Genomic DNA, 27,858 nt, shown 5'->3' with positions numbered 1-27,858 from the left:
ACATAAGTGATTTCTTTGTGCATAAGGACATTCTTATGATGTAGGCATTTGTACGCAAATTTAAAGCTTAGAGGCAAAAATCACAAAAACATGACATTCTTTAAGGTGAAGTTCACTCTTGGGTCTATCTGGTTGCAAAGGCTGCTCACTTTCCACAATATCCCATTACTTTGAGCACTATTTTGCTAGTAGCTCATGGCCTCCTTCCGACATGGACTAAGACAGGGATGAAGTGAAAAGAGAAGAAAGGGGTTGCTTTGCCTAGCAAACCATTGTTTGCTCTCCATGACTACACAGTGCTATTCTTATCATTACCAGTTTGCTGATGAGAAATCCCATTGGTGAAGCCTGACAAGCAGAGCTCTCTGCAAAGAACCAATGCTGCAGAAAATAAATTAATCTCTAGGGGAGAAGAGGGGCGAGGTTGTCAGTAGCTCACGCAAGTGCTAATGGCAAATGATATTTCAGAAGCTGTCAGATGATGAAATGACTCTGCTTGTCCCTCCGGCACACCCTAAAACATTCAAACAGAATTCAAACATCCACCTATGAAGCAGAGCAACCTCACAACACTGTAGTTTATGATCTTATTATGTTCAAAGCAAGAGATTGTTTCTCAGAACTATGGGGGTGTTAACAATTTTGTGACTTTGTATTCTGACAATAACTTTGCATTAAGATTAAACATCAACTGGAATCATAATTTGTTTTGATGGTTTATGTAGAATATGCTATGAAGAGCTTGAAGCATAAAAAAGGATAAGATAGGAAAAGATAGTTATTGATCAGTACATGTATGCATGTTTTGAAATGCCACACTATACCTGTGATGACGTATACAAGGTTTTAAAGAAGTAAAAATAGAGTTGTTTTTAGCATATAATCCAGTCATATTAGGAACCAGATGTTGGTCCCAATTTTAAATTATCTAACATTTTAAATAATAAGTTTTCTAGACACAGGATTAAATGCTATTACTGAGCTTAGAACAGTGTTAGCAGCACTGAAACATAGAGCTGGATCTTCATTAATATTGAGAAGAATATGAACAAAGATATGTTGCATTATGGTAATATCTGAAGTAACACTTCCAGACATGGTATGAGTAGGTAGTCAATCAAGGTCTCAAATATAGAACTCCTACTGTACCAAGTCCTTAATATTCCTTAGTAGGAATCCACCTATGTTCTATTTCCCATCGTACAACTGAAACATGACTTAGGTTACAAGACTAAGTCAAACTGATGTCCATACGAAGATCTTGTTAGATACCTTCTTGTCCAGTCTTTAGTCTCTGGGTTCTACTTTGGCCTTGGAGGAGAATTTTCCCATAGGGCATCTTTCTTTTCAGCTGTTCAGTCTACCAACAGAAGTGAGACTTAGATGTAGAAAATAATTCAAATTAGTATTACTCAGACGTGGGACTTTAGGGAGCCAACCACCTCAATGTTCTATCAGTAGCAGGTATTGCATCGAAATTGTTCAAAGCTGACAGGCATGAAAATTGCCTTCTAGGATGAAAAAAAATTTAGAGAGATGAAACAGCTTGTGCAAAAGCTGTACCTTTAGGTTTGGAGCAGGGCTGAGATTAGAAAGTAAGACACCATGTTTTATTTCTGCTTCCTGTTTCTCTTAGTGATTCACGAGTTTATGAAGGATGAGTGATGGCAGGTTTCATTTAAAGATTAAGGATAATTTAAGAAGCATTGCTGAGGAGTTAAAAAGAAAGAAATTGTATTAGGGACTATGAATCAAGAAAGTATAAGGTATATTTAATAAAGAACATTTATGTATTCTGAAAAGATTTCAGCTTCCAGTGGAGCACACAAGTCAGAAAGAGAAAAACAGATCCCTGTGCATCTAGACAAGTCATGAGAAACAATCCTAGCAAGTAATGAATGAGTAACACACATACTAACACATTCTCCTTCCCATGTAAATAGTAATCCTATTATCCCGAATGATTTTGCTCTGGGCCAAATGAAGCCTACTAATCCACAGTCACAGTCCCTGGCCAGGACAGCTCTATCCATGATGCTAAAGACTGCTCCAACTCAGTGCACCTTTAAAGAGCCATGCCCATCACAGGATTCCATGAGGCTTCCCCTGAAGTCTTTGTGGTGATTATATCGGGACTTCTCTTCTCTCTCTGCCTATGCCTGTTTCTGTTTCTTCACTTTTGGTATTTTCCCTGAGAGCACTTCCCAGTCAGCTTGCCATGTGCAATTCAATCTAGGGAGCTGATGTGTAAACAAACAAACCGAAAACAAAAACAAAAATAAAACTAAAACAAACAAACAAAAAACCTGCTTAATGCAAACATTTCCAGAACTGGTTAAACAGTAAAAATCACCAGGGTCAGATCATCAGCTAATTCTATCATAGCCATGCTTCTTTGACTCAGGAACTCCCTGTCCATAGCTATAAAAATCCCCAGAGGACGGAATTCCCAGAGGGAAAAATGCAGACTAAGCCTCAGTACCCCACAACATCAAGACTTCTTAGAGGTATTGTCATGAAATAAAGTGTTCTTTGAAATGAACTCAGAGTCAGCAGTTTCTTGCAGCACTGAAAAAAGTTGGAGTTTGTTACAGGTTAAATTAACTTTCACCTGCTTTATGCAATGAACTCTTCAAAGTAGCCTATGGACTAGTACCAAACATGGACCCAATTTGACAAATAGGAAAAGTTTAACAGATTGCCAATGGCACACTATGAGTGAGTGGAGGGTTTAAATCTAACAGACACCACTAAGACTGCAGAGGTCTGAACTTTACCCTCATACCACACACACGGTGCAATCAGAGAACTGGACTCTTATTTATAGACAAAACATGCAGAGTTAATGAGGATGTTGCTAAAAGATGACGTGAGAATCACCAAGCTATTAGAGTAAATTAAGGGCCCACAGAAGGTCACCTAAATGGTCAGTGAAGCTCTTTTGCTGGCTTCTTAGAGAAAGGAATTGGCCCTGACAATACTGTCCAGAGTTCGTTTCTCTGAATCTGACTCTAGTCGATTCCACTGATGTTGCATAGTTCCTGTTTGGCCACTTAACAAAATCTAATTCTCTACACTGACTATTTATCTCAGTAATCTTTCTTCAGTAAGGTTCCATCTCTTGCATCTGATGAGCAAGACTGGGTACCCAGAGACACAAGATAAAAAAACTAGCACTTTTGTCCTAATAAGACTTTATAGTTTAGAATTTTTAGTCTGAGTTCAACAACAACTACTTTCACCAAAGAGGAGGAGGTATTATTTTAACTAATACCTAAGCATTTGGGGGGGAAAGTCACTGTGATAGTACATATTTATAGTTCTAGGACTTGCAGTGGTAAGACAAAAAGATCATAAGTTTAAAGTCAGCCTGGATCTCATAGCAAGGCCCTGTCTCAATGAAAGAAGTAAAGGGTGGGAAAAGCAGTTTAGAAAAGGTCTTGTTTGCTCCTCCTGCACTCTGAAAGCGTAGTGCTTACATAGAAGCAATCCCTACCTAGAATGGTAAGTGTCAGTCCAATCCATCAGTTTATTTTTAAATAAAGGTATATATTTTATTATAGATGATATGTATACCATATATATGTGTGTGTGAATAAAATCAAAGTTGCCAAAGTTTTATTTGGCCTCTACTTTCCTCCTCATTTTTATGGATGGAACGGTCACACAGTGATAGCTCATACTGCAGATTCCAACCTGATTGTCTTGAAGGTGGGAAAGCAAATCAAAATACTCTGCACACACTACTAGTTTGTAATTTTCAGGCAAATACATGCTGAATTAGCCCAGGAAGGGAAATTTCACTTTACTCTCTTGACGGAAGCTAGGATGTCTCTCTAGTCTAGACCTGTTGTTTTAATCTGAGGCTCCTTTTGTCCTTAAACCCATCATTTATGGGCACTGTGTAAGCAGAGGTACTTCGAATGTCTATAAAATATGCTGCATTTTTCACTCAGGGCACAGCTGGAGCAGCTGATGTACTATCCCAGAAATGCACATGCTGCGAAGATTAGATACCCAAGTTCCCTGTGATTGAAACAAAAACTTTGATCTCAGGAATTGTGTTATCTGGTACTTTGTAGGATCCATAATCTTACAGGAAAAAAATAGTTTCCAATGAATTAATAATGGCTTGAGTCTCAACCCACTGCTGCAATTTTCACTGCACCGGTTGTTTCTTTTATAGTCACACTTGATTAGTATTTGAAATGTGGAGGAATAGCAATATGCATGGTTTTCAAAGCCCTTTACAGAATTTCATTTTATCACTCAGAGAGAGTCAATGAAAACGTAATAAGAAAAGCTCTATGGGATATTTTTATAGAAGTGTCAGAAGCCAGTAAGCTAACTACTTGAAAGAACTCAGACTGTACAGACACGATTTGGAGCAGAAACACTTCAGAGACTTTAGATCTAGTATTTTGACTTTTATATGTCCTTGGAGGATAAAATGTACTCACTACAAAATCAAATAAGGAGGGGTGGGGGAAAGGAACAAACCATATGCTTAAGAATAATTAATTTCAACTTTCCTGCAAACTAAATGTGAAGCTTTGAAGATAAGTGCCATAGGAATTGAGCTGGTTTGGTGTATCTAAAATATTGCCAAAAAAAAGACAAAAGTTCTGATTTCCCTTGTCAAGGCATGTCAGATTCCCGCCATATGGAAGTTAGTCTTGTAGCTTAATTGAGAGCTGTCAGTCCTTCACAAGGCCATTTGCTCTTCTTCAACAGAGTCAGAAAATGCCGTACCACTAGCTCTACAAACCAAGCCATCTTAAATGAAGTATGCTTTTGATTAGCTTATATTTTAAATATTTTATTAATTTTTAATAATATTTTAATTGAATACTCAGGAATTTCACATCAGGAACCCCAAGTACACTCACTTCCTAGTCTTCCCAGGTCTGTTGCTGCCATTGAGAACTCCCCCACACCCTAAAATAAAGGAGGAGAAAAAGAATAAAGAAAGTAAAAGCAAAAGACAAAATTCCAACTCAATTCTTCACTGAGTTAGAAAGGGCAATTTGCAAATTTATCTGGAATAACAAAAAACCTAGGATAGCAAAAAATAGCAAAAACTATTCTGAACAATAAAAGAACCTCTGGTGGAATCACCATGCCTTACCTCAAGCTTTATTACAGAGCAATTGTGATAAAAACTGCATGGTACTGGTACAGCAAAAGACAGGTAGATCAATGGAATAGAATTGAAGACCCAGAAATGAACCCACACACATATGGTCACTTGATATTTCACAAGGGGAGCTAAAACCATCCAGTGGAAAAAAAGGACAGCATTTTCAACAAATGGTGCTGGCACAACTGGTGGTTATCATGTAGAAGAATGCGAATTGATCCATTTTGATCTCCTTGTACAAAGCTCAAGTCTAAGTGGATCAAAGACCTCCACATAAAACCAGAGACACTGAAATTTATAGAGGAAGAAGTGGGGAAAAGCCTCGAAGATATGGGCACAGGGGAAAAATTCCTGAACAGAACAGCAATGGCTTGTGTTGTAAGATCGAGATTCTACAAATGGGATCTCATAAAATTGCAAAGCTTCTCTAAGGCAAAAGATACTGTCAATAAGACAAAAAGGCCACTAACAGATTGGGAAAGGATTTTTACCAATCCTAAATCAGATGGGGAACTAATATCCAATATATACAAAAAGCTCAAGAAGCTGGACTACAGAAATTCAAATAATCCCTTTAAAAATGGGTACAGAGCTAAACAAAGAATTGTCAAATGAGGAATACTGAAGGTCTGAGAAGCACTTGAAAAAAATGTTCAACATCCTTAATCCACAGGGAAATGCAAATCAAAACAACCCTGAGATTCCACCTCACACCAGTCAGAATGGCTAAGATCAATAATTCAGGTGACAGCAGATGCTGGCAAAGATGTGGAGAAAGAGAAACACTCCTCCATTGTTGGTGGGATTGCAAGCTTGTACAACCACTCTGGAAATCAGTCTGGCAGTTCCTCAGAAAATTGGACACAGTACTACCAGAAGATCCAGTAATACCTCTCCTGGGCATATGCCCAGATGTTCCAACTGGTAATAAGGAACCATGCTCTACTACGTTCATAGCAGCCTTATATATAATAGCCAGAAGCTGGAAAGAACCCAGATGTCCCTCAACAGAGGAATGGATACAGAATATGTGGTATATATACGCTTACACAATGGAGTAATACTCAGCTATTAAAAACAATGGATTTATGAAATTCTTGGATGTATCTGGAGGATATCATCATTAGTGAGGTAACCCAATCACAAAAGAAGTTATTAGATATGCACTCATTGATAAGTGGATATTAGCCCAGAAACATAGAACACCCAAGATACAATTTGCAAAACACAAGAAAATTAAGAAGAAAGACCAACTTGTGGATACTTCATTCCTCCTTAGATTAGGGAAAGAAATACCCATGGAAGGAGTTACAAAGACAAAGTTTGGATCTGAGACGAAAGGATGGACCATCCAGAGACTGTCCCACTTGGGGATCCATCCCATATGCAACCACCAAACCCAGTCACTATTGTTTAGGCCAGAAAGATTTTGGCATATGCCGGCATGATTTTGCTGAAAGGACCCTGATATAGCTGTCTCTTGTGAGGCTAGGCCAGTGCCTTGCAAATACAGAAGTGGATGCTCACAGTCATCTATTGGATGGAACACAGGGCCCCCAATGGAGGAGCTAGAGGAAGTAGTTGAAGGTGTCTGCAACCCTATAGGTGGGACAACAATATGAACTAACCAGTACCCCCAGAGCTCGTGTCTATAGCTGCATATGTAGCAGAAGATGGCCTAGTCAGCCATCATTGGGAAGAGAGGCCCCTTGGTCATGCAAACTCTATATGCCCTAGTACAGGGGAACGCCAGGGCCAAGAAGTAGGAGTGGGTAGGTAGGAGAGCAGGACAGGAGGAGGGTATGGGGGACTTTCAGGATAGTAAAAGGTAAATGAAAGGTAAATGAAGAAAATAGCTAGTAAAAAATTGAAAAAAACAAAACAAAAACAAAAGACAAATGAAAAAAGTCCAATTTTTGCTACCCATATAGTCATGGTCAATCTCCTGGTGGCCATCCCAGTAAAGAAAACTGCATCTTTAGAAGTTTCATCCATGTATGTTTGGTAATAAGACACCAGGGCTTTTGAGATGAAGCTTCTAAGAAGATCAGCATTCTGTCTGAGCTAGTGCCCTGAGAAGACCTTGCACACTAGCTCTGCACCCAATCCCACAACATCCAGAAGAAACTCAACCCTAGGTGATGTAACACACTCAGGATCATAAGATCTCAGGAGCTTGGTCACACCAGGATTTCAGGATCCCAGTGGCAGCTTGACTCCAAGGAGCTCTGACACACACACAGGATCTCAGGTTCACAGGATCACAGAAACACAGGATCACAGAGACACCTAGACTCTGAGGAATTCTGACAAAACCAGGATCACAGGAGGAACAGGATCTAGTCAGATATAGCGAGGTCATGTAGCACTAACCAGATGGTGAGAGGCAAGCCGAAGAACATAAGCAACAGAAAACAAGGTTATTTGGCATCATCAGAACCTTGTTCTTCCACCAAAGCAAGTCCCGAATACACCATCATACAGGAAAAGCAGGATTCAGATCTAAAATCATTTCTTATGATTATGATAGAAGACTTTAAGAAGGCCATAAAAAAAAACTCCCTTAAAAAAATACAGGAGAACACAAGTAAACAGGTAGAAGCCCTTATAGAGGAAACAAATAAACCCCTTAAAGAATTTCAGGAAAACAAAATCAAACAAGAGAAGGAATTGAACAAGACCATTCATGATCTAAAAATGGGCAAAGAAACAATAAAGAAAACCCAAAGGGAGACAACCTTGAAGATAGAAAACCTAGGAAAGAGATCAGGATACACAGATGCAAGCATCACCAACAGAATACAAGAGATAGAAAAGAGAACCTCAGGTGCAGAAGATACCATTGAAAACATTGACACAACAGTTAAAGAAAATGCAAAAAGCAAAAATCTCCTAACACAAAACATCCAGGAAATCCAGGACACAATGAGAAGATGAAACATAAGGATAATAAGTATAGAAAAGACCAAAGATTCCCAGCTTAAAAAGCTAGAAATTATCTTCAACAAAATTATAGAAGAAAAATTCCCTTACCTAAAGAAAGAGATGCCTATGAACATACAAGAAGCCTACAGAACTCCAAATAGTTTGGACCAGAAAAGAAATTCCTCCTGTCACATAATAATCAAAAACACCAAATGCACAAAATAAACAAAGAATATTAAAAGAAAAAAGTAAGGGGAAAAGGTCAAGTAACATATAAAGGCAGACCTATCAGAATTACACCAGACTTCTCACCAGAGACTATAAAAGCCAGAAGAGCCTGAGCAGATGTCATATAGACGGGAAGAAAACGCAAATGAAAGACCAAGCTACTATACCCAACAAAGCTCTCAATCACCTTAGATGGAGAAATCAAGATATTCCTTTTCAAGATGAAATTTACACAATATCTTTCCACAAATCCAGCCCTACAAAAGATAATAGATGGAAAACTCCAACACAAGGAGGCAAACTACACCCTAGAAAAAGCAAGAATGTAATCTACTTTCAACAAACCCAAAAGAAGACACAAGCATAATTCCACCTCTAACAACAAAATAACAGGAAGTAACAATCACTTTTCCTTAATATCTCTTAACATCAATGGACTCAATTCCCCCAATAAAAAGACATAGACTATTATTGGGGGAATTGAGTCCATGGTGGGTTTCTATGCTAACTATCATCCACTGAATAAAGAAAAGGTCTGAGAACCGGTTAAAACTCAGTTACCGTATCCTCTTTCAAACCATTAGACATGATTTACTCTTTCATCTAGCAAAAAATTTTTTTAAAAAATTATGATTAGTCTAGGGAGGTGGCTGAGTTAGAAAAGTATCTGTTAGGAAGGACCTGGGTTTAGATTTCTAGCGACTTATAGAAAGACAAGAACAGTGACATGAATAAGTAACTCCAGAGTTGGAGCAGGCAGAGACAAAAGGATCTTTGGGTAGGCAGCCAGCTTGAATGAACTGATGCACAAGCTCCAGGTTTAGTGAAAGACCCTGCCTCAAAATATTAGGTGGGTGGCTCCAAAGAAAGCTCAGTGATTAAAGAGTATTTGATTGTTATGCACACAAAGGAGCCAGGTGCTCTTCTTAGCACCCCGGTGTGATTATTAGCCTCTGTAACTTCAATCTCTGGAGATTTGCCTTCTGGCCTTTCAGGGTACTGCATGCATGTGGTACACAGATATACATACAGGCAAAGCACCTATTCTCTCTCACACACACGCACACACAAAAATATCTTTCTAAACCATCAACCAAGGAGAAGAGGCCCTTGTTCCTGTGAAGTCTTGATACCCCAGTATAGGGGAATGCCAGGGCAGGGACGTGGGAGTGGGTAGGTGCACACGCTCATAGAAGCAGGAGGGGGGTATGGAATAGGGTGGCTTTGGGGGGGATTGGGAAAAGGGATAATATTTGAAGTGTAAATAAATTAAATATCCAATAAAAAAGATATATCTTTTTTTTAAAGTGGGTAGACCCAAGGAAGATTCCAAACCTCTGAGTTCTATACACATGCTCTATTCCAAGTATCATGGAAGCAAGAAACTATGTGTTGTAGCCTTATCAGGTAGATGGTTAAAATAATATTTTATAGTTTAACTGACATGTCACATCGGTGCTTGCGGCTGCAGTGGCCCATGCTTGCTCTTCTGTCTCTCCACGTCAGCCACATCATTCTGAAAACCAACTCGCGCTCTTGAATCCTGGCCACTTTCATCTGAGGGAAGCTTCTTGGGTCTGTCTACATGGTGACTCTGAAATGAAAGGCACATATAAATTATCAGTCCAAGATAAATGCCTTCTACAACTATGACAAGGGTATTTATTATACAGCAAGTCATTTCTGTATGTCTGAAATATTCTATATGCCAAATCGGTTATAAATCCTAGGTTTCTCAATATATTTTAATAATCTAAGTGTGCAAGTTTTGAGGTAGCCAGCTGAGTAGAATAAAAAGTTGTTATAGAAGAGACAGTTATCTTCCAAAACTATTTATATGTATTACTTTTTCCATGTGTAGTTTATAAAATATTTTACATGTAGAACATTCCTACCCAGTTGTTCCCAGCATAGTCAGACAATCCAGTACTTTATCATATATCACATAATTATGTATCAATTCTGTATTATTCTTTTGTGAGCTTGTTATTATTTTTAAATTTTATGTATATTACAGGTGTTTTGCCTGTATGCATGTACGTGTACCACTTGCATGCATATTGCCTAAGGAGGCTAAAAAATGACATTAGATCCCCTTGAACTAGAGGTACAGTTGTGAAATTTCATGTGTCTGCTGAGAATAAAACCCAGGCTTTCTAGGAGAATATCATGTGTTCTCACCCACTAAGCCATCTTGCCACAGTTGTTTCTATGCTTTATTTAGAAGAAATCTTAACATCGCCTCTAAATTTATACACATTTTATTCAACAGTTTGCAAATTTGACAACATTCTCTGGCCAATTTGAGAATAATAATACATCATACTGATGAATTATTAAGGCCCAGCATCAATGGGCCCCTGCAACTTATCATACATAGGAAATGTTATAATGTTTGACAGTATACTGACATATTGCATACTTCAAAAGATACAACAGTTATGATCCCAAATCTAAGAAATACCTAAGGGGGAAATTAAACTTCAGCCCTTTGTTTCTTTATCAAATTCAGAATAGAAGCTTATTAATTTGACTATAACTATAAAATATTAGCAGATTTTTAGTTAAAATTAGCTAGTCATTGGTTCTGTCTGTCAGTACAGAATAATGATCACACTGATGGCTACACATCTGTTGCACTTTTATTTATCAGAGTCCTTTGTGTTCAATTTTAAAATGCCCTACTGTTTTAACTTTTGGCTTGCCCACATGGCTTCTTTTGAACCAACAGGATATTGACACACCTGGAGGCTTAAGAGATAATAACACTATTGTTTATTTGTTCATGCCTGCATTTTCATTAAGCAATGAGACAGGTTCAAGCTTGTATAAGGGAAGCAGACCATGAGCTGTAGTTTAGGCGGGTTACCAAATTGTCTAAGCTGAGGTAAGACACAGCTAAAGGAGTCCAGGATACTTAGGGTACACGAGTTTAGACCAGTATAAACCAACTCATGTTGGCTCAACCCTACAACTTCGTGAACCCATTAAATGTGATTTCAATTACATGCCATGCTTTTTTTTTTCTGGTAGTCATGTAATACCGTGCAGTGATAACTGTTTCATTCAACCAACATCTATCCCAAACAGTGCTGTGTGACAAAGCAAATATATGACAGCCTCAGACTTGTCATATATAATATCTCAAAATACCTAATGAGAGAATAAAATAATATGGCAAGCATGCACAGATAATTCTCGAGTCCCCTTCTAATATCAACGGATAGCTTTTTAGTGGTATTGCCAGGGATAAATCAAAGGATCATTCTGATTACGAATAGCACATTTAACTACTTATCATCATAGTGCATATATTCCACTTGCTCACAAGCCAAAAATATATACACCAGTAATAATAATGTCTATTGCCAAGCCTACTAGTGTCATCATACGATATTTGAAAAGAACAATATTCAGCATGTACATACCTTCTTGATTGTTGAATTACATGCTTTTGAAAATATATTAATGTCAAGGTAGAAATTAAAAAATAAATTCCCCATACTGAGCAATAAACTAGATGAATGGGCAAAAATAGCTGGATTTTTTTTTCATACCAAATTCAACTGATAACATTAAACAGTTGAGGGGTCACTGAGTGGACAAAGGCATTTGCCTGAGGAACTTGATGACCTGAGTTTGATCCCTGGCACCCACAAGCTCATATTTGACTAGTTGGTATTTGACTCATTCACAAACCATAAAAAAAAAAAACAAACCCTAAGCTGAGACCTGAACCCTGTAAGTCGTGCTCAGACCCCCACATGTACTCTGTGGCACAGAGCATTTCCTCTCCTTCTTCTCTCAGACACCCACAAAACAAGTAAACTAGTGCTTCCAAGGATTTAAACAAACAAATAAATAAAACTATGGATCAAAATCTGCAGTTTGTGGTAATTATAAATGCTATGCTATAATCCAAATACTAAAGAAGACATTTTAGGTATTATTAGAGAACTTTGTCATAAAGCCACTATGGGAGAAAATAGCCACCTGATTCAGATGTGCCAGCAATTATACCTTTATATGAGTTTCTTGATGCAAACATTTGTAGACTTAGATATCTATTTTAGAAATACATTAGAATTTCATAAATTAGTAATGTACATCTGCTGAAAGAGCCTAAGCACAGTCTCCTCCGGATGAGCTGTGTGCGATTTTCCAACTCTTTACCTTATTCATATCCATGTCCTGTCTCCAGCATGGACCCTCAAAGGGTCTGTGTGGTTCATGAATCACTGGCCCAATCCCAACCTCTACTGTTTTGGTGCCACAAGTCTTGTTCCTACATCATACATTACTATTTATTTTCTGCCACGATGAAGTTCCCACACTGTTATTTCTTCATTGCCTGCTTGCGTTCTATTAACCCTTGGCTCTCTCTTCTGTCCTTTTTCATGATTAACAAATCATTTTACTCTGACTTTCTCTCTTCCTTCGTGGCTCACAAATTTCACTATATATTAAACTTTCTTTCAGAACACAGCTTCTACCTTCGTACACTGGCTACAGGGGCACTGGAGACTCATTTACTTTAAATGATGGTCATTGCCTTCAGGTTATCCTTGGGTTGATCATCCCTGGCTCTCACTTGCTGCTGCTTTCATATGCCCACCATCTAGCTGTAGAACACATCTCTTCTCGTTTCCATTATTTGCCTACTAATCTCTAATTACCATGAATTCTGGATTGCTATTTCCCCATCCCATCTTACTATGGACAAAATTCTGAGTGGCATTCATATGTAGAACATCTCATTCAACATCCTAAGTGTCTCCTCATTAGAAGAAAGTTTTTCTCTACCCCAGTCCTTCATTTTGTCTATCAAATATTTATTTAAAATTCTGAGTTTTTAAGCATGCTAATTATTGCATCATTGAAAGACAGACGATTATATACTATCCTTTATATCTCTGATTCAAATTACACTGGTCAACTACCTATAGAAATTAAAGTGAAAATGACAGTTATGTTAGATAAAGCAAGAATCTATAACTGAGTGTGAAAACAGAACCCAGGATATTAGATAATTGCCTGGTAGATGAAACAAAAATGGGGGGGTCACTCTTTGTCACTGTTTAGATACTGAACCTTCAAATTGAAGATGGAGTACAGAGGAAACTTACAGAATGAAAATGTGTGACAAGAATAGATGAATTGGCGTTTGGAATGACATGCATCAGGCTTTTTTTTTTTTTTTTTTTTTTTTTAAGCTCCATAGTTGCACAATCAAAATTAAGTTGTTCTGTGGAATTTCTAGACATAAGAATCCTAATTGGTGATACTAAAGGACCATTATATGACTTCTGATGCTGTTCCTTTTTATATTTTAAAGACTTATTCTTACCTTTAATTATTTATATGTAGGCAGGCTGTATGTTCATGCAATATCCTCAAGGGCCAGAAGATAACACCCTTATAAAAGAGCAATCCTCTCCAAACAGATGTGTTCTTAAAGAAACCACCTTCTCAGCATTCATAAACAGTCACTGTGTAGGAACATCTCGACTATTTCTATTTAGAAAGTAAACTTAAGCAGTAACTCTGAAGAAATGTCTGGTAATATTTGGGGATTTCTTTACTAACTTTGATCCTATTATTGTGCTATGCTCAAGTGACACCATCTTCCAGAGAAACACTGGTTCTTAGGAGAACACTAGTTCTGAGACTCCAACTGTAACAGACAGACACCTGCCATTCATGTCCTGATGGCCACAAAATTTGAGAGAAGTGGATGCAGGCCTCCACGTAAACTTCTTCACCCTCTTATGTGAGGGTTTCTTGTTTAATTTCTGTCTGAATGACGACAAATAAGTTAATGACCAGAGATATTATTAAATTAAGAAAAACAATTAAGAATATGGAAGCCAAAAGTAATTTTTCTCCTTGGTCTTGTACCTTTATTTGTGTATTCTCCTTGGTCATCAGGCGTCAGCTCAATAAATAATATCGATTACCAAATGGATGAAAACAGCAAGAAGTTTCTCATTCTACATTATGAGACTCTGATGTAATTTGATTTTTCTGGGGAAGGGATTTAAACAAGAAGGAACACAAACTGTGAAAACTAATCTAAATCTGACCATCCATATCATCCTCTCTTTCAGACAATATTCTAAGGTTTCATATAATTATACACATAGAATTACTGACCCCTTTCTCTGCACAGAATATATTTTCTCTCATACTCGTGGGAAAAGGTGCATTTGAGCTGCCTTACTTAAAAAAAAAAAAAGAAGAAGAAGAAGCTGTCATTTTGCACCTTTCAATTCCTTTCTTCTTTATGTTGTTATGGGGAGTCCACTGAGGCCACATGTGACAGGTCTTACTCCTGACATCGGACATCAGAAGCTAATTTCCACCTTTTCCTCCAGCCTCTGTTTACAGCTTCCTCAGGTGGGACATTGTGCTGGCATCTAGAACCCTGCAGGCCCAGAGCTCCTCAAGCTTTGAGTACACGAGCTGGGCTCTGACCCTGCTGGTCAGAAGCTTCATAAACAGCCATGGATGCATATATGTTGACACTGAACTCTTCTCAGACCCAATTTACTTGGCACTGTTCCTTTAATCAGGCATTTAAAAGGGTTTCTGTGTCTCCAATCCTTTCTCTTGGATCAAAGAAGAAACCATTGATCTTTAGAAAATGAAGATTTGGGTACCTCTTGGTTATGTTGCCCTGATAAGAGATAACAGCCTCCATCCCATCCCTTCAAAGGCCACCCCGTCCTCCAAGACTGGCTGCAACTAGATCCAAGCAAAGCCATCTCATCAGCCGCTTTGATTGGAAAATCTTATCATGCCTCCTATAATAAACATCTTACCATGTTCTCATAGATAAAACCTTTCAACTTGTCATTAAGGCTGTTTTAAATACCCATTTCCAAAGACACATTTCAAGAGCATATTATAAATCTGAACAGTTCAATCATTCTGCCTACTTCTATAAAGATCTGTGAGTTTAGCTGAAGATGGCATAACTACTAGAAGCACTACTTAACCAACCCCATTTCTGTTGTAAAGAGCAGGATAGATAGCTAATTTAGACAATTGTTATCCTTAGAGAGATGAGTGAGAAACCCTACAGCTTTCAGTGATATTTGTCACCATGTATTAGAAAAGCTTGCAAAAGCATTTTCTGCTTTCTTGCAAGTGTGGCAAGCATCTCTCTTGCAGACGCCAACTCAGCTTACTTAAGCTGTTAGTGTCATAAACACTGCAGTTGCTCTTGGTGCACAGACAATTCTTTTTCCTTCTTCCTTATTTTCCTTTTCTGCAAATCTTAAAGTAATTGGTTTGCATGGCTATGGTCACGTAGTTTCTGTTTTAATGGACAAATCATAACTCTTGGGTTCTGGGAGTGTAATTGGTGGCTAAGAACAGGCAAATCATCTTATTTAGAAATCAAGAAACAGAAACTACAATGGTATAAAAACAATGTGAATTTAGGTTTAATTTGTTTGGGGTGAAATTAGTTTTGAATTTAAACAGTGTCCAGCAGAGTCAACCATGCAGCAGATGCCAGATGAGAGCTGTGGTGTGCTCAATAATAGGTCTGAAGCCAGTGAAATTATTTTGAATTTGTTTCTTAAAAATTACATTTTAACTTTCTGAGAACTAAAATATACCCTTTCACAAGAACCTCTAAAAAGCAGAGAACAGAAAGTAGCAACCATTTAAAACAATGTCACTTAGTTGTTTGAGCTAGGAACAGTTCTGATGAGTATGATATATTCCAACTCTAGTCAAGCATTCACACTCTAGAAATGCTAAGCAGCATCCTTGTACTAAAATGTTGCCAAAATTAAAAAGCTCGTGAATGACTTAAGTGGCCAACATAAGGTGAGGTCTCAGCAAGCTGCTGTCTGCCACTTCACATAGACTCTGCTCTTGAGGTTGGTTTTTGCACACAGTAGCTCTTTTCTTTGTTGCTTGTTTATTTTTGTGGCAGAGTCTCACACATCTGAGTCTGGTATTGAGTTCACTATGCAGTCACATATGTAGTCACATGACCTTGAACTCCAAATCCTTCTGACTCTGTCCTGCAGGTGCTGAAATTATACATGTGCAGGACAATGCCTGATTCATGTAGTGCTGTGAACCAACCTGGGACTGCCTGTGGGCTAGGCAGGAACCCTACCAACCGAGCAACATCTCTATCCCACAAACAGATTCAGTTTTGCTAGGACTGGCCTTGAGAGGTGTAACAGAGTACCACCACTAATGTCAGGGATTGGTGCTTGCCCATGGGATGGGTTTCAAGTCAGGCCAGTTATTGGTTGGCCATTCCTTTGTTCTCTGCTCTATTCATGCATTTCTTTTAGACAGGACAAATTTGGGGTCGAAAGTTTTGTGGGTAGATTGGTGTCCTTATCCTTCCACTGGGGATCCTGCCTGGTGACAGGAGGGGGCCTCTTTAGGTTCTATGTCTCTGCTGTTGTGGTGTGTTTTAAACCTATGGAATGTAGTCTTTATTATTTAGAATTTTCTCATTCTCGAAATCTTGGCTCTATGGCAGCCTGCTGCTCTATGGTTCATGCACACTTCTGCTAACACTGCGCTTCCCTTCCATCCTCAATTCTTATCTACTGTCTCCCCATCTCACTTCTCCTCCCAGGCCTCTCTGAAGCTGCATGCCAGTGGCTGATTTGTGGCGATTACAAGAGCCTCAGCTTCTATTCCATCCATTATTTGCCAATCTCTCAGTTTTCTCTCACCAACTCCAATGTTTTACAATTTACAACTTGTCTCCGATGTAAGTCTCTGTTAACAACTCTATCCTCACTTATCTCTGGATCTGTTTTATTTTCTTGTAAGGTAAGAGATGTCAGACCCATTCCTCTTATCAAACACATAATCATAGCAATCTAGAAATCCTTGGAGTTAAAATCCTACTTAATTACTTAATAAGTTGAGATGATCTGGAATCAATTACCATATTTTTCCATCTTCCCTATCTCTCTTTTTTACCCCTATGGTGATAGGCAAATACAGTAGGACATTTTTTTCCATTTATTTATTTAGCCAGTCACTTTACATCCAGATTGCATCCCCAAATTTCCTTCCAGTTCCTCCCTCACATGCCCCTTTCCCCACTCCTGTCTCCTTCTCCTCTGAGAAAGGGGAGGCCCATCCCTGGGTATCAACCCACACTGGCACATCAAGTACTGTTGTGTAGATCTATCCTCTGGCCTCTTGAACTTCAGCAGTAATACTCAAAGGACTTCTGCCCAAGATTGAGCCTGATCTCTTTCTGTCATGGGGGATGAGAGGCTAGGGGAGGTGGCACAGCAGCTGTCTCAAGGCCAGTCCGCTCTGTCAGATTATGATTGATAATGGTTACTAAAGGAGAGAGGGTTCCTGAGCCCTCTGCCCTCCCCGACAATATACTGACCTGTAACTTTTGATGAAGAAATAGATCGTTTGCATTCAGTTATGTAGGAGCTCATCAAACGCCCATATCCTGCAAGTAACCCACCATTCCCCTTCATGTAAGTGACCCTAGGTCAACTCATAGTTTCTCCCAGCTAACATGAGTGGATTTGTTTTCTGTTTCTTTCCTTGGTGCTTACTCTGGGGTGGAAAGACATTTTGTTGTTTTCTCAGACAAAGGTCCCCCAATTCCTGGCTCACAAAGTGCTCCGGCCACTTTCTAAAGTGAGTGCCTCTTCCCTGGATTATGGTTTTCCTATGCCTCTCTCCTCCTGACATCCCAAATCAACAACTTTTCTTACAGTTTTGACACCCACTGACCCTCCTCCTCCTCTAAGCCCTCACTGGCTTGGTCCTGACTTTAGTAATGCTGCCCTTTTGTTGCTGTTTGCTGACTCTTCTTTCCTGCTCTGCTGGGTCTGCAGAGTGATGTGCTCATTGCCTATCCAGATGCTACACTGCTACACTGACAACATCTTCTCCAGTGTTTGTACACATCACACAGGCTTATAAAAGACCTCTTTGATATTTTAGTTGGCGGCTTTAGAGTACACTTTAATTATTTGGAAACTTTTACAAATGGTTAGAAATAATATATATATATATATATATATATATATATATATATAAATGGTTATATATAAAATGGTTATATATATAATATTATATATTATATATAATGGTTATAAATTATATATATATATCCTCTCTTGATGAGTTATGTTTCCAACAAATAATAACTTACATTTATTTTGAGCTTATTAAGTACTCAATGTCATTCTAGGATGGATACAGATGTTGTATAGTGAGATCTTCAAAATTTTGTAAACATCTTTATAGCTAATTTTTCAAACAGACAAATTAATGACAACAGCAACAACAAATGGTCCTAGCATGTCACTACATTGATTCTTTGTATTATTTTAGCTATTTTTAGTAATCAATAGTGTACCTAGTAATATATAACATTTTAACTCCAATTTTTAAAGACTCAAAAGAGTTAACATTATTTTTCTAAATTTTAAATGTAGCAAAGCCTTGGATTAACAATAAGAATTTTAAACAATGGAAAATTATAGACAATTATCTTTCTATTCTTATTGCGTAAATACATATCATTAATTATAATAATCTGAATTTTGTCAAAGAATAACATCAAATAATAGAGTAAAATGTGGTGAAGTGCATTATCACATAAGAGTGTTTGAAAGCTTCCTTTCATTCTTGTTTATAATTTCAAATTTTGGCTGAGATTTTGATGAGCATAATAAATTCATCTTTTTTCCTTTCTAATGTAACTAATAAAGAAATACCAGAAATGTGAGAAAAATATCTATTTTCTGTTTTTGAAACAAAAAAAAGCTTTATTTCACATATAAGTACAATTTATAACTTTATTTACTTTCAATGAGTTAGTAAGAGAAACATGGCGCAATGACCCAATACAAATCAAATTCACCTATGGAACTACTACTCCACATCTGCAACCTGGAAATGGAATATTAAGGCCCTGGTGTCTCCCCCATGCTTCAGTGCAATTTCAGTCCTTCTCTCCAAAGCAAACCATTGTCCTAACATAGTTTATTTTCATTATTGAACTCCATTCACTTTGAATTACACTGTATGTTCTGTTTTCTGGTTGGGTTCTTACTTTTTATCTACAACATAGGATATTCCATGACTGAACATGCCAAATATAAACTTAAGACTGTTTGGGTTGTTTCTAATTTTACCTTTTACAAATGATACTTCTCTAAACATTTCTGTTTCTCTTCTTTTATGCTTTTCTGCTAGGTGAACACTTGTGCATATTTCTGTAAGAATCAATGACGGTTAATTTCTATTATCAACAACATAGCAATGCCACATGTTTGGGTAAGTCTGTGAGGAATTTTCCATAGAAGATTAGGGGAAGAAAAACTCACTCTGAATATGGGTGGCATCATTGCATGGCTTGTGGTCCAGACTGAGGTAAAGGTGGGGACTGAGCTGAGCACCAGCATCCCTCCTTTTCTGTTTCCTGATGTCCCAAGATATGGGTAATTAGTCATGTTTTCTCCATAATGGATTTCATCCTTATAGACAAAGAACCAAAAGAAGCTCCTCATCTTTTAAGTTGCTTTCTGGTGTGACTTTTCATATCAATGAGCAAAGTAATAAATATAGTGTGTCCTCACTTGGTCATGTATGGCCAGTTTTGTAAATCTGGCACAACATTTTCCTAGAGTACCTCACTCATGAGTTGTGAAAGTTCAGTGTCTCCATACTCTTTCAGAGATTTGCAACTCTCAGGCTATTGAAAACTCCTATAGGTTCTGAAGTGCTGGTGTTACCGCCTCCTGATTTTAGTTTGTATTTCCTAGCTGACTGTAGAAATTAAACAGTGTTATGTGGGTTGCCACAAGTAACTATTCTGAATACACAGAGCATTACTTAGACTTTTTGACTCTGTGACAAATACCTGAGCACCAACGTAAGGAGGGCAAGGTTTAATTTGCTCACATCATTCGATGCTACATTTTTTTTTTTTTTTGTAAAATGAAGGGTATTGCAGACTGAAATAGTTCACATGGTGTCTGACAAGATATAGCAAGAGAAAATTCTTGTTCTCACTGGTTTTCTAATTTTTTTCATATTTTAGTATGTCTTGGTCCCTATTTAATGCATCACTCATTCAAGGGAGGGCTTTCTCCTGAGTCACTCTTCTCTGGAAACATGTGTGCTCACTTACTAAATAGTTTCAATACACTGAAGGAGACAATCCAATCTAAATAGCACAGCCTTTTGCATAGTAAGGATTTGAGCATCTTGTTCACTTTCTCTATCAAGCTGTCTGTGGTTTTTCTTACTGATTAGTACAAATTCTATATATACTCTGAAAAAAAGTTATTTTGGTACTCCTTAGCTATTTTCAAACACTCTCTTCTGGAGCTTGTCTTTCACTTCTTAACAATGTTTCTATCATCTTAAATCTACAGGTTGATTTTGGTGATTTAAAATAAATACTTGTTCATTTTATCTAGTTTAATTTCATGTAAAATACCCTTATTATAATTTTTATTTCATTAGATTAATTGAATCTATAATAAATATAATCCCTTGAGATCAGTAGTGTATGTTGTTATATGCCCTAGCTAGAAAGACACTGAATATGTGGAAATAAAACCAAGACCTAGAAAACAGTACTGTTCTACTGTTATATAGCTATGATCAATGGCTATAAAGGAGGAGGAGGAGGAAGAGGAAGGGGGAGTAGGAAGATAAATACGAGGAAGATGGGGAAGATGGCGGGGCGGGGGGGGGGATGAAGACAGGAAGGAAGGCAGGCATTCATGCATTTGTAACCTCCACAGAAACATACAACACTGGTAGTATTCTTCCTAAGTAAACAGTCTGACTATCAAGCCTTGAAATTAAATGACAAATGTACAGGGAAAAAGGAAGAGAACACTTTGTGCAGATGCTTGCCCTCGGGTCAGGCTTTGAACACATGCTAGTTCAGTGTGGGATAACAAAGGATCCTAAAAAAAAACACCACTTCATTCATTTCACCACGAATCACTATGTGACTGCCATTCCAAACCATGTTCACCTGCAGCCACAGGAATATAATCAACAAAACCCATGCTGTGTCCTCCTCTACAGAAAATATCCTTTAGCTTTCAACATACTGAGGAAAAAAATAGAAGGAAGTATGCATTCAAAAAGACATAAAGTTAGGGGCCAGCAAGATGGTTCAGCCTCAATATCAGTTCATAGTCTCTAGCCAGAGCTGACCTCCAGCAGTTCAACGGGAAATGTATCTTATCACCAAACTCAGAAACATGACTCTGACCCCAGGAACTTAAATGATGGAGAGGATCAACTCCCACAAATTGCCCTTTAACTTTTTCATGTACACAGTGGTATATGTGATCCACTCTCCAAAAGCAAAAGTATAAAAAGACAGGACATAAGTTGATGCAAGTCAGTTGCAGTATATGAATAATTTAGATCATGGTTTGAACAAAAACAACAACAACAACAAAAAACATTTTGTGAGTCAGCTAGGCAAATGTGTGTCTTTACCTGATTCTTTTTTTTTTTTTTTTTTTTTTTTTTTTTGGTGTTTTGAGACAGGATATTTCTCTGTATAGTCCTGGCTGTCCTGGAACTCATTTTGTAGACCAGGCTGGCCTCGAACTCAGAAATTCGCCTTCCTCTGTCTCCTGAGTGCTGGGATTAAAGGCCACCACGCCCAGCGAGATTCTTGATGATTTTGATAAGTAATGTTGCTAATGCTTCACCTATGCTATTGAATTGTTTGCTTTAAATATGCCTGCCTTTTAGAGTTACCCTTAAAAGAAGAATTTATTGATGACACTAAATGAAATGTGTTTGACTTATTTCTTATACACCCCAGGTATAATAAAGAATATGCTGGAACAAAGTTGGCTTTGGCCTGAGAGTGGGTGAAGTTAAGGGTTGAGTACATGAAGACACATCACGAAATCTATTTAATTTTTAGGTGTTCTTAATTTTTTTCTATTTTAAGTAAAACTGATATATAAAGAATGTTTTTCTCCTAAAACATGAGATCAAGACTTAAATACAAAGTAATGAAACATCCACTGGGTTTCAAAAAATGTTTCATAAATCCTAGGTTGGATGTTGGTGATCAGCACAAGGGTTGTATGACACTTGCCTGTGTTCTTAGAGGACTTGACTCAATATTTCTCTGAAGCAAAGAAGAAGCCACAGTATGGAAATTTTTGAAAAAGGTAGAGACCAAGGTTGTAAACAAGATAGCTGGACTTTTTCTTATAAAGGAGAGGTGTTTGTTGTTTTTTTTTTCCCCTCTCACTTTAAGAAGAGATGTCGTCCATTGTGGTAGGAAGGCACAGAAGGGAAAGTACGGTGGTGGGTCAGCATTATATCTATAGTTAGAAAGCAGAAAGACAAATAGTTCATGTTCATGTCTTCTTTTTGCTTTTGTTCATCTTCTACCCTAGCATCACCCACAGTCAATATTAATAATAATTCCCCCAAATGAACCATTTTGGAGAATTCTCTCTAAACATATCCATAGGTGTTTATCTTAGGTGATTTCAAATGTCCTCACATGCAATGAAAACTAACCATGATTGTGTCTTTCTCATATCCAAAATGCAGCCAATCCAACTTCCTAAGTCCCTATGTCCTTTAATAGCTTCAACATTGTCTAGTCTCTTCTGAGACTTAGAACTAAATCCTATGAGCCCCATAAAATCAAAATATAATTGTCACACTAGCACAGAATAAACATTCCCATTCCAAAATGGAGGAACGGAAAGGTAGCAAGGGAAGATTTGACCAAAGCAAAGTGCAGTTTAATTATAATTCAAGCTAGCATGTGTTTCATAAAATCCCATTTCCAAGAGGTAAGGCTCTGTTGTAAGACCAAGAAAAGGTGACAGATCAAAGACTATGTAAGCAAGTCATGGGCAAAAGTAACAAGACTAGAAATTCTTATATTGCAAAGCATGAAGGTGGTTAAGTGCAAAGCTAAGCAGCACTGGCTGTGAACAACGAATCAAGTATGTATCTTTTCTCAAAACAATTAGAGTGTTCAAGATTAGGAAGAAATAAGGCCAGGAGACAGTGGCTGAAACAAAATGCTCAGCTGAACATCTTAATGACTTTGCCATGCAGGATTGGATGTAAGCCAGCGTCATTTGAAAGATAAAATTGTATAACCAAAGTGGCTACAGTCCTACCACATTAGACCCATATAACACACTATGACATTTGTTCAAAAGTGTGTATACCTTGAGAGAAAATGTCAGTCAATATTGTTTGTGAAAATTCCAGTTTTAAAAAAATCTTCGAAAGGATCGAGATGTAGCTGTATCTTGTGAGACTATGCCGGGGCCTAGCAAACACAGAAGTGGATGCCCACAGTCAGCTCTTGGATGGATCACAGGACCCCCTCCCCCCCAATAGAGGAGCTAGAGAAAGTAACCAAGGAGCTAAAGGGATCTGCAACCCTATAGGTGGAACAACATTATGAACTACCAAGTACCCCCTGGAGCTCGTGTCTCCAGCTGCATATGTATCAGAAGATGGCCTAGTCGGCCATCTTCAGAAAGAGAGGTCCATTGATCATGCAAACTTTATCTGCCTCAGTACAGCGGAATGCCAGGGCCAAGAAGTGGGAGTGGGTGGGTGGGGAAATGGGTGGGGGAGCGGGTGGGGAGCTTTTAGGATAGCATTGGAAATGTAAATGAAATAAAAAATAAAATAAAATAAAATAAAATAAAATAAAATAAAAAAGGAAAACAATTAGACAAGGAAAAGAAGATGTAATGTTTACTTGGAAATTAGATAAGTGATACTGAGAGACCAAATTTTTTAGTTCAAACTCCATCTTAGAGAACCTGACCTAACTTTGAACTCAAGTAAACTAACATGCTGGTACCAAGCATCAGTTTCCAAATTATCCTACAACAACAACAACAACAACAACAAAAAATCTTCATATTGGCATATTGGATCTGAATGGAGCAATGCCTGTCAATGAAAAAGAAATCTGTGGCAAGTAGGTAATATAAATACACAGTGAGTATTTATATTTAATACTGACTGTTCACTAGAGGAAACCCATCAAATACAGATAGCACACAAACTCCTTTAAATTCTCAAAATATTAACACTATCTCATTTTGTAATGTTCAGATGCCCTGTTGGTAATTCAAAACAAACCAATGGGTTCTTCTCCAGCTGTGTGTGATACAGTTAGAACTTCAAGTCTTTGTAAAAAAAAAAAAAAGGGGGGGGGGACACAGTGTTTTCAGAGTTCACATTTGCAGATCCTAAGAGTCTTCTGAAAGAACAAGCTAGCCTTGTAGACCCTGTGATCCAGTGACTCTGGACTGAAATGAAGACAGAGATAATCTGTCATGGAATTTACCAATCTCTAAGTGCTGAGTGACAATTGTCAGGCTAGTTCTTCCAAATCATATGCATCAATGGGTGAAGATACTAGTCCCGGGCTACTCTGCATGGTTTGCTTTTACATGTGGAATAATAGTGTTTGTTTATTTAATAAAAGGTCAAAGATACTTCCAAGGAGTGCTAGAGAAGTCATCTAGCATGAATGCTGTCTAAAGATTTTCAGCTACAAAAAAAGCCATTAAACTGCTGTATTCCTTGTTGAAGAAATCAATATTTCAGTAGTGGGGGGGTTGACCAATGTAGCTTCCATAACTGACATGCTGAGCCAGTGACTTTGACCTTAGGCTTCTGAATGAACAGTGCATGCAGAGGCTGTTTCTGAGCGCTTAATTGTATATATGCAGATCTTATGTCAGTCTTCCTGAGACTCCTTCCAGATAATCTCATCACCCAGGAAAGATTAACTCATGAACACAAGGGAAAAGATGAGGTCCACACAACTTCAGAACAAACTATCATTTATTCTTCTGAGAAGAATGAACATTGCTCTGAGACTTTTTTTATTATCCCAAGGACTTTTTATCTACATAACAGGACTCTGTTTGCTTGCTTCTTTATTGAGTACCAAATTTCCTTCTGTATTCCAGATATAAACTTAATGTGTCTCATTGTTGTTAAGATATCATATTTCATGGATTCCAGTGCACAAGTATGTTAACTAACTATGGCCTTTTCTCCTATTTATTTGCTTTTTATCGATTCAGTATGTCCCCTGGACAAGGAATCTAGAAGAATAGAGGAAGCTGTTTTCCCCATATATACACCAGTCAAATAGATGTAGATTCCCTGGGAAAAGTTGTAAATTTACAATAATATAGATGAGATTGTTCAGGATAGCCAGACTCACCATATATAAAAGTATTTCTGAGTGCATATTAAAGGAGTTAATGAGGGAAGAGTGTTTAGATCCAGCACCTTTTATATCTAATCTGAAATTCTCTTTTCTTGTTTGTTTGTTTGTTTGTTTGTTTTTCCAAGACAGGGTTTCTCTGTGTAGCCCTGGCTGTCCTGGAACTCACTCTATAGACCAGGCTGGCCTTGAACTCAGAAATCTGCCTGCCTCTGTCTCCCGAGTGCTGGGATTAAAGGCATGTGCCACCACTGCCTGGCTTTGAAATTCTCATTTTAATAACAAGAAAGTAAAAAAAAAAAAAAGAGCATGCTATTTCTCTATACTGTATAAATAAATAACACCTATTTAAAGTCATGTATTAAAAGTACAACAAACCAACGCATAGGTCTAAAAACCAATGACTTGCAGACCTATATCCATGTTATTCTTTTTTTTCCCCATTTTATGGCTTCTATATCCTTTACCTCCTAATGTGGTGTGAGGTGAATAAGCCTTTGTTTGCCCTTTTTGTCACAAGAGGGCTTATCTTACTTTTTGAAAACTAGGAAATGATGACTAAGGCAAAACTAAATGATCACAGGTTTAAAAGAAAAATATTTCGATGTTCATCACCATCATTTTCTTGATGCAGTAGAACAACATAGGTAAGGCAATAGAACAAAATAAGAACTAAATTATAAAGCAGTAATTATTACTAATTAAAATATTGTTTATCTCTACTCCTCACTGGAACACTCTGATTAGGGCTCCTGATGCTGAAGGACACTTCGTGGGTAACTGGAGAAGAAAGGTGATCATTAATTTCACCAAGCTCCACTGTGATGTGGGAGACATACTACTGCAATAGTCGCATAAATATCACACATAGGCATAACCAAACACTTTTTATAATTTATTCATTTACTTCCCAAATGTTGCCCCACCTCCTGGTCCTCCCTCAGAGAGTTCTTCCCCCTATTCTCCTTTGCCTCTGAAAGGGTACTTCCCCCAACACCCACATACCCCTTCCCTGGGGCATCAAATTTCTTCAGGATTAGACCCATCCTCTCCCACTGAGGCCAAATAAGGCAGTCCTCTGCAACATATGTGCCAGGGGCCTTGAACCAGCCCCTGTGTGCTCTTTGGTTGGTGGCTCAGTCTCTGGGAGCTCCCAGAGGCCCAGGTTAGTTGACACTGTTGGTCTTCCTATGGGATTCCCATCCCCTTTCGCCTCCTTTAATCCTTCCCCTAACTACTCCATTCGGGTCCCTGACCTTTGTTCAATACTTGGCTGTGAGTACTTGTATCTGTCTCAGTCAGGTGTTACACTGTGATGTGCAAAACATACTACTGCAATAGTTGCATAATATCACCCACAGGCATAACCAAACACTTTTTTAATTTTATTTATTTACTTCCCAAATGTTGCCTCACCTCCTGGTCCCCTCAGAGAACATTCATGCTAGGCTCCTGTCTGCAAGCACAACAAGAAATCAGGAATCTTGTCAGAGTATGGTGCCTGCACATGGGATGGATCCCACATTGGGCAGTCATTGATGGCCTTTTCTTCAGCCTCTGCTCCATTTTTGTCTCTGCATTTCTTCAAGACAGGTACAATTCTGGGCCAAAAACTTTGAAGGTGGCCATTCACTTTTTAAAAATATATATAAGACTTCCTTCATTAGAAGGAGCCCATACCTAACTCTGATAAAACACACAAAAACCCTGAGATTAGTTAGGTCAGAGGCCTGGAAGAAAATCATTATTCTGCTAAAGCAACATAGCGATATAATGACTACTAATGACATATAGCTATATCCATAAAGTACTAACCCTTATCAGAAGATTCTTCTTACTGTAGAAAGAAATTATGGAGGAGATTCACAGTTGGACAGTGTGCAGAAAGGAAGAGACTTCAGAGCACTTGACCCTACATGGGATGTCTGCATCAAATCTTTCCCCTCAAGGTTTATGTACAATGGAGGCAGAAAGGTTGTTAAGAGCCAGAGAATGATGACATCAAGGAGACAGTGCCTCCCTGACACAGGGCTGATGCATATAGGAGAACACAGACAGTGTTACAGCAGACACACACACACAGGACCAGACAAAATCCCAGCATAGACAGTGTTACAGCAGACACACACACACAGGACCAGACAAAATCCCAGCACAGACACTGTTACAGCAGACACACACACACAGGACCAGACAAAATCCCAGCATAGACAGTGTTACAGCAGACACACACACACACACAGGACCAGACAAAATCCCAGCATAGACAGTGCTACAGCAGACACACACACACACACAGGACCAGACAAAATCC

At 38.2% G+C, this 27,858-nt stretch overlaps 1 protein-coding gene across 1 annotated transcript in view; it reads right to left on the bottom strand.

Annotated features, from left to right (window-relative positions):
* The window catches only part of Themis (thymocyte selection associated), a 224,716-nt gene that overhangs the window by 6,048 nt on the left and 190,810 nt on the right, over positions 1-27,858 (bottom strand). The window contains exon 5 of the mRNA XM_021174738.2: positions 9,738-9,887. Coding sequence (XP_021030397.1) covers positions 9,741-9,887 — 147 coding nt within the window. The 3' untranslated portion in view covers positions 9,738-9,740. The remainder of the gene's footprint in view (positions 1-9,737; positions 9,888-27,858) is intronic.

Source organism: Mus caroli, unplaced genomic scaffold (genome assembly GCF_978045245.1).
Source record: "Mus caroli unplaced genomic scaffold, Mus_caroli_1 scaffold_9, whole genome shotgun sequence".
NCBI lineage: Eukaryota > Metazoa > Chordata > Mammalia > Rodentia > Muridae > Mus > Mus caroli.
The sequence above is the reverse complement of the archived record's forward strand: the minus strand, read 5'-3'. Positions and strand labels throughout refer to the sequence as shown.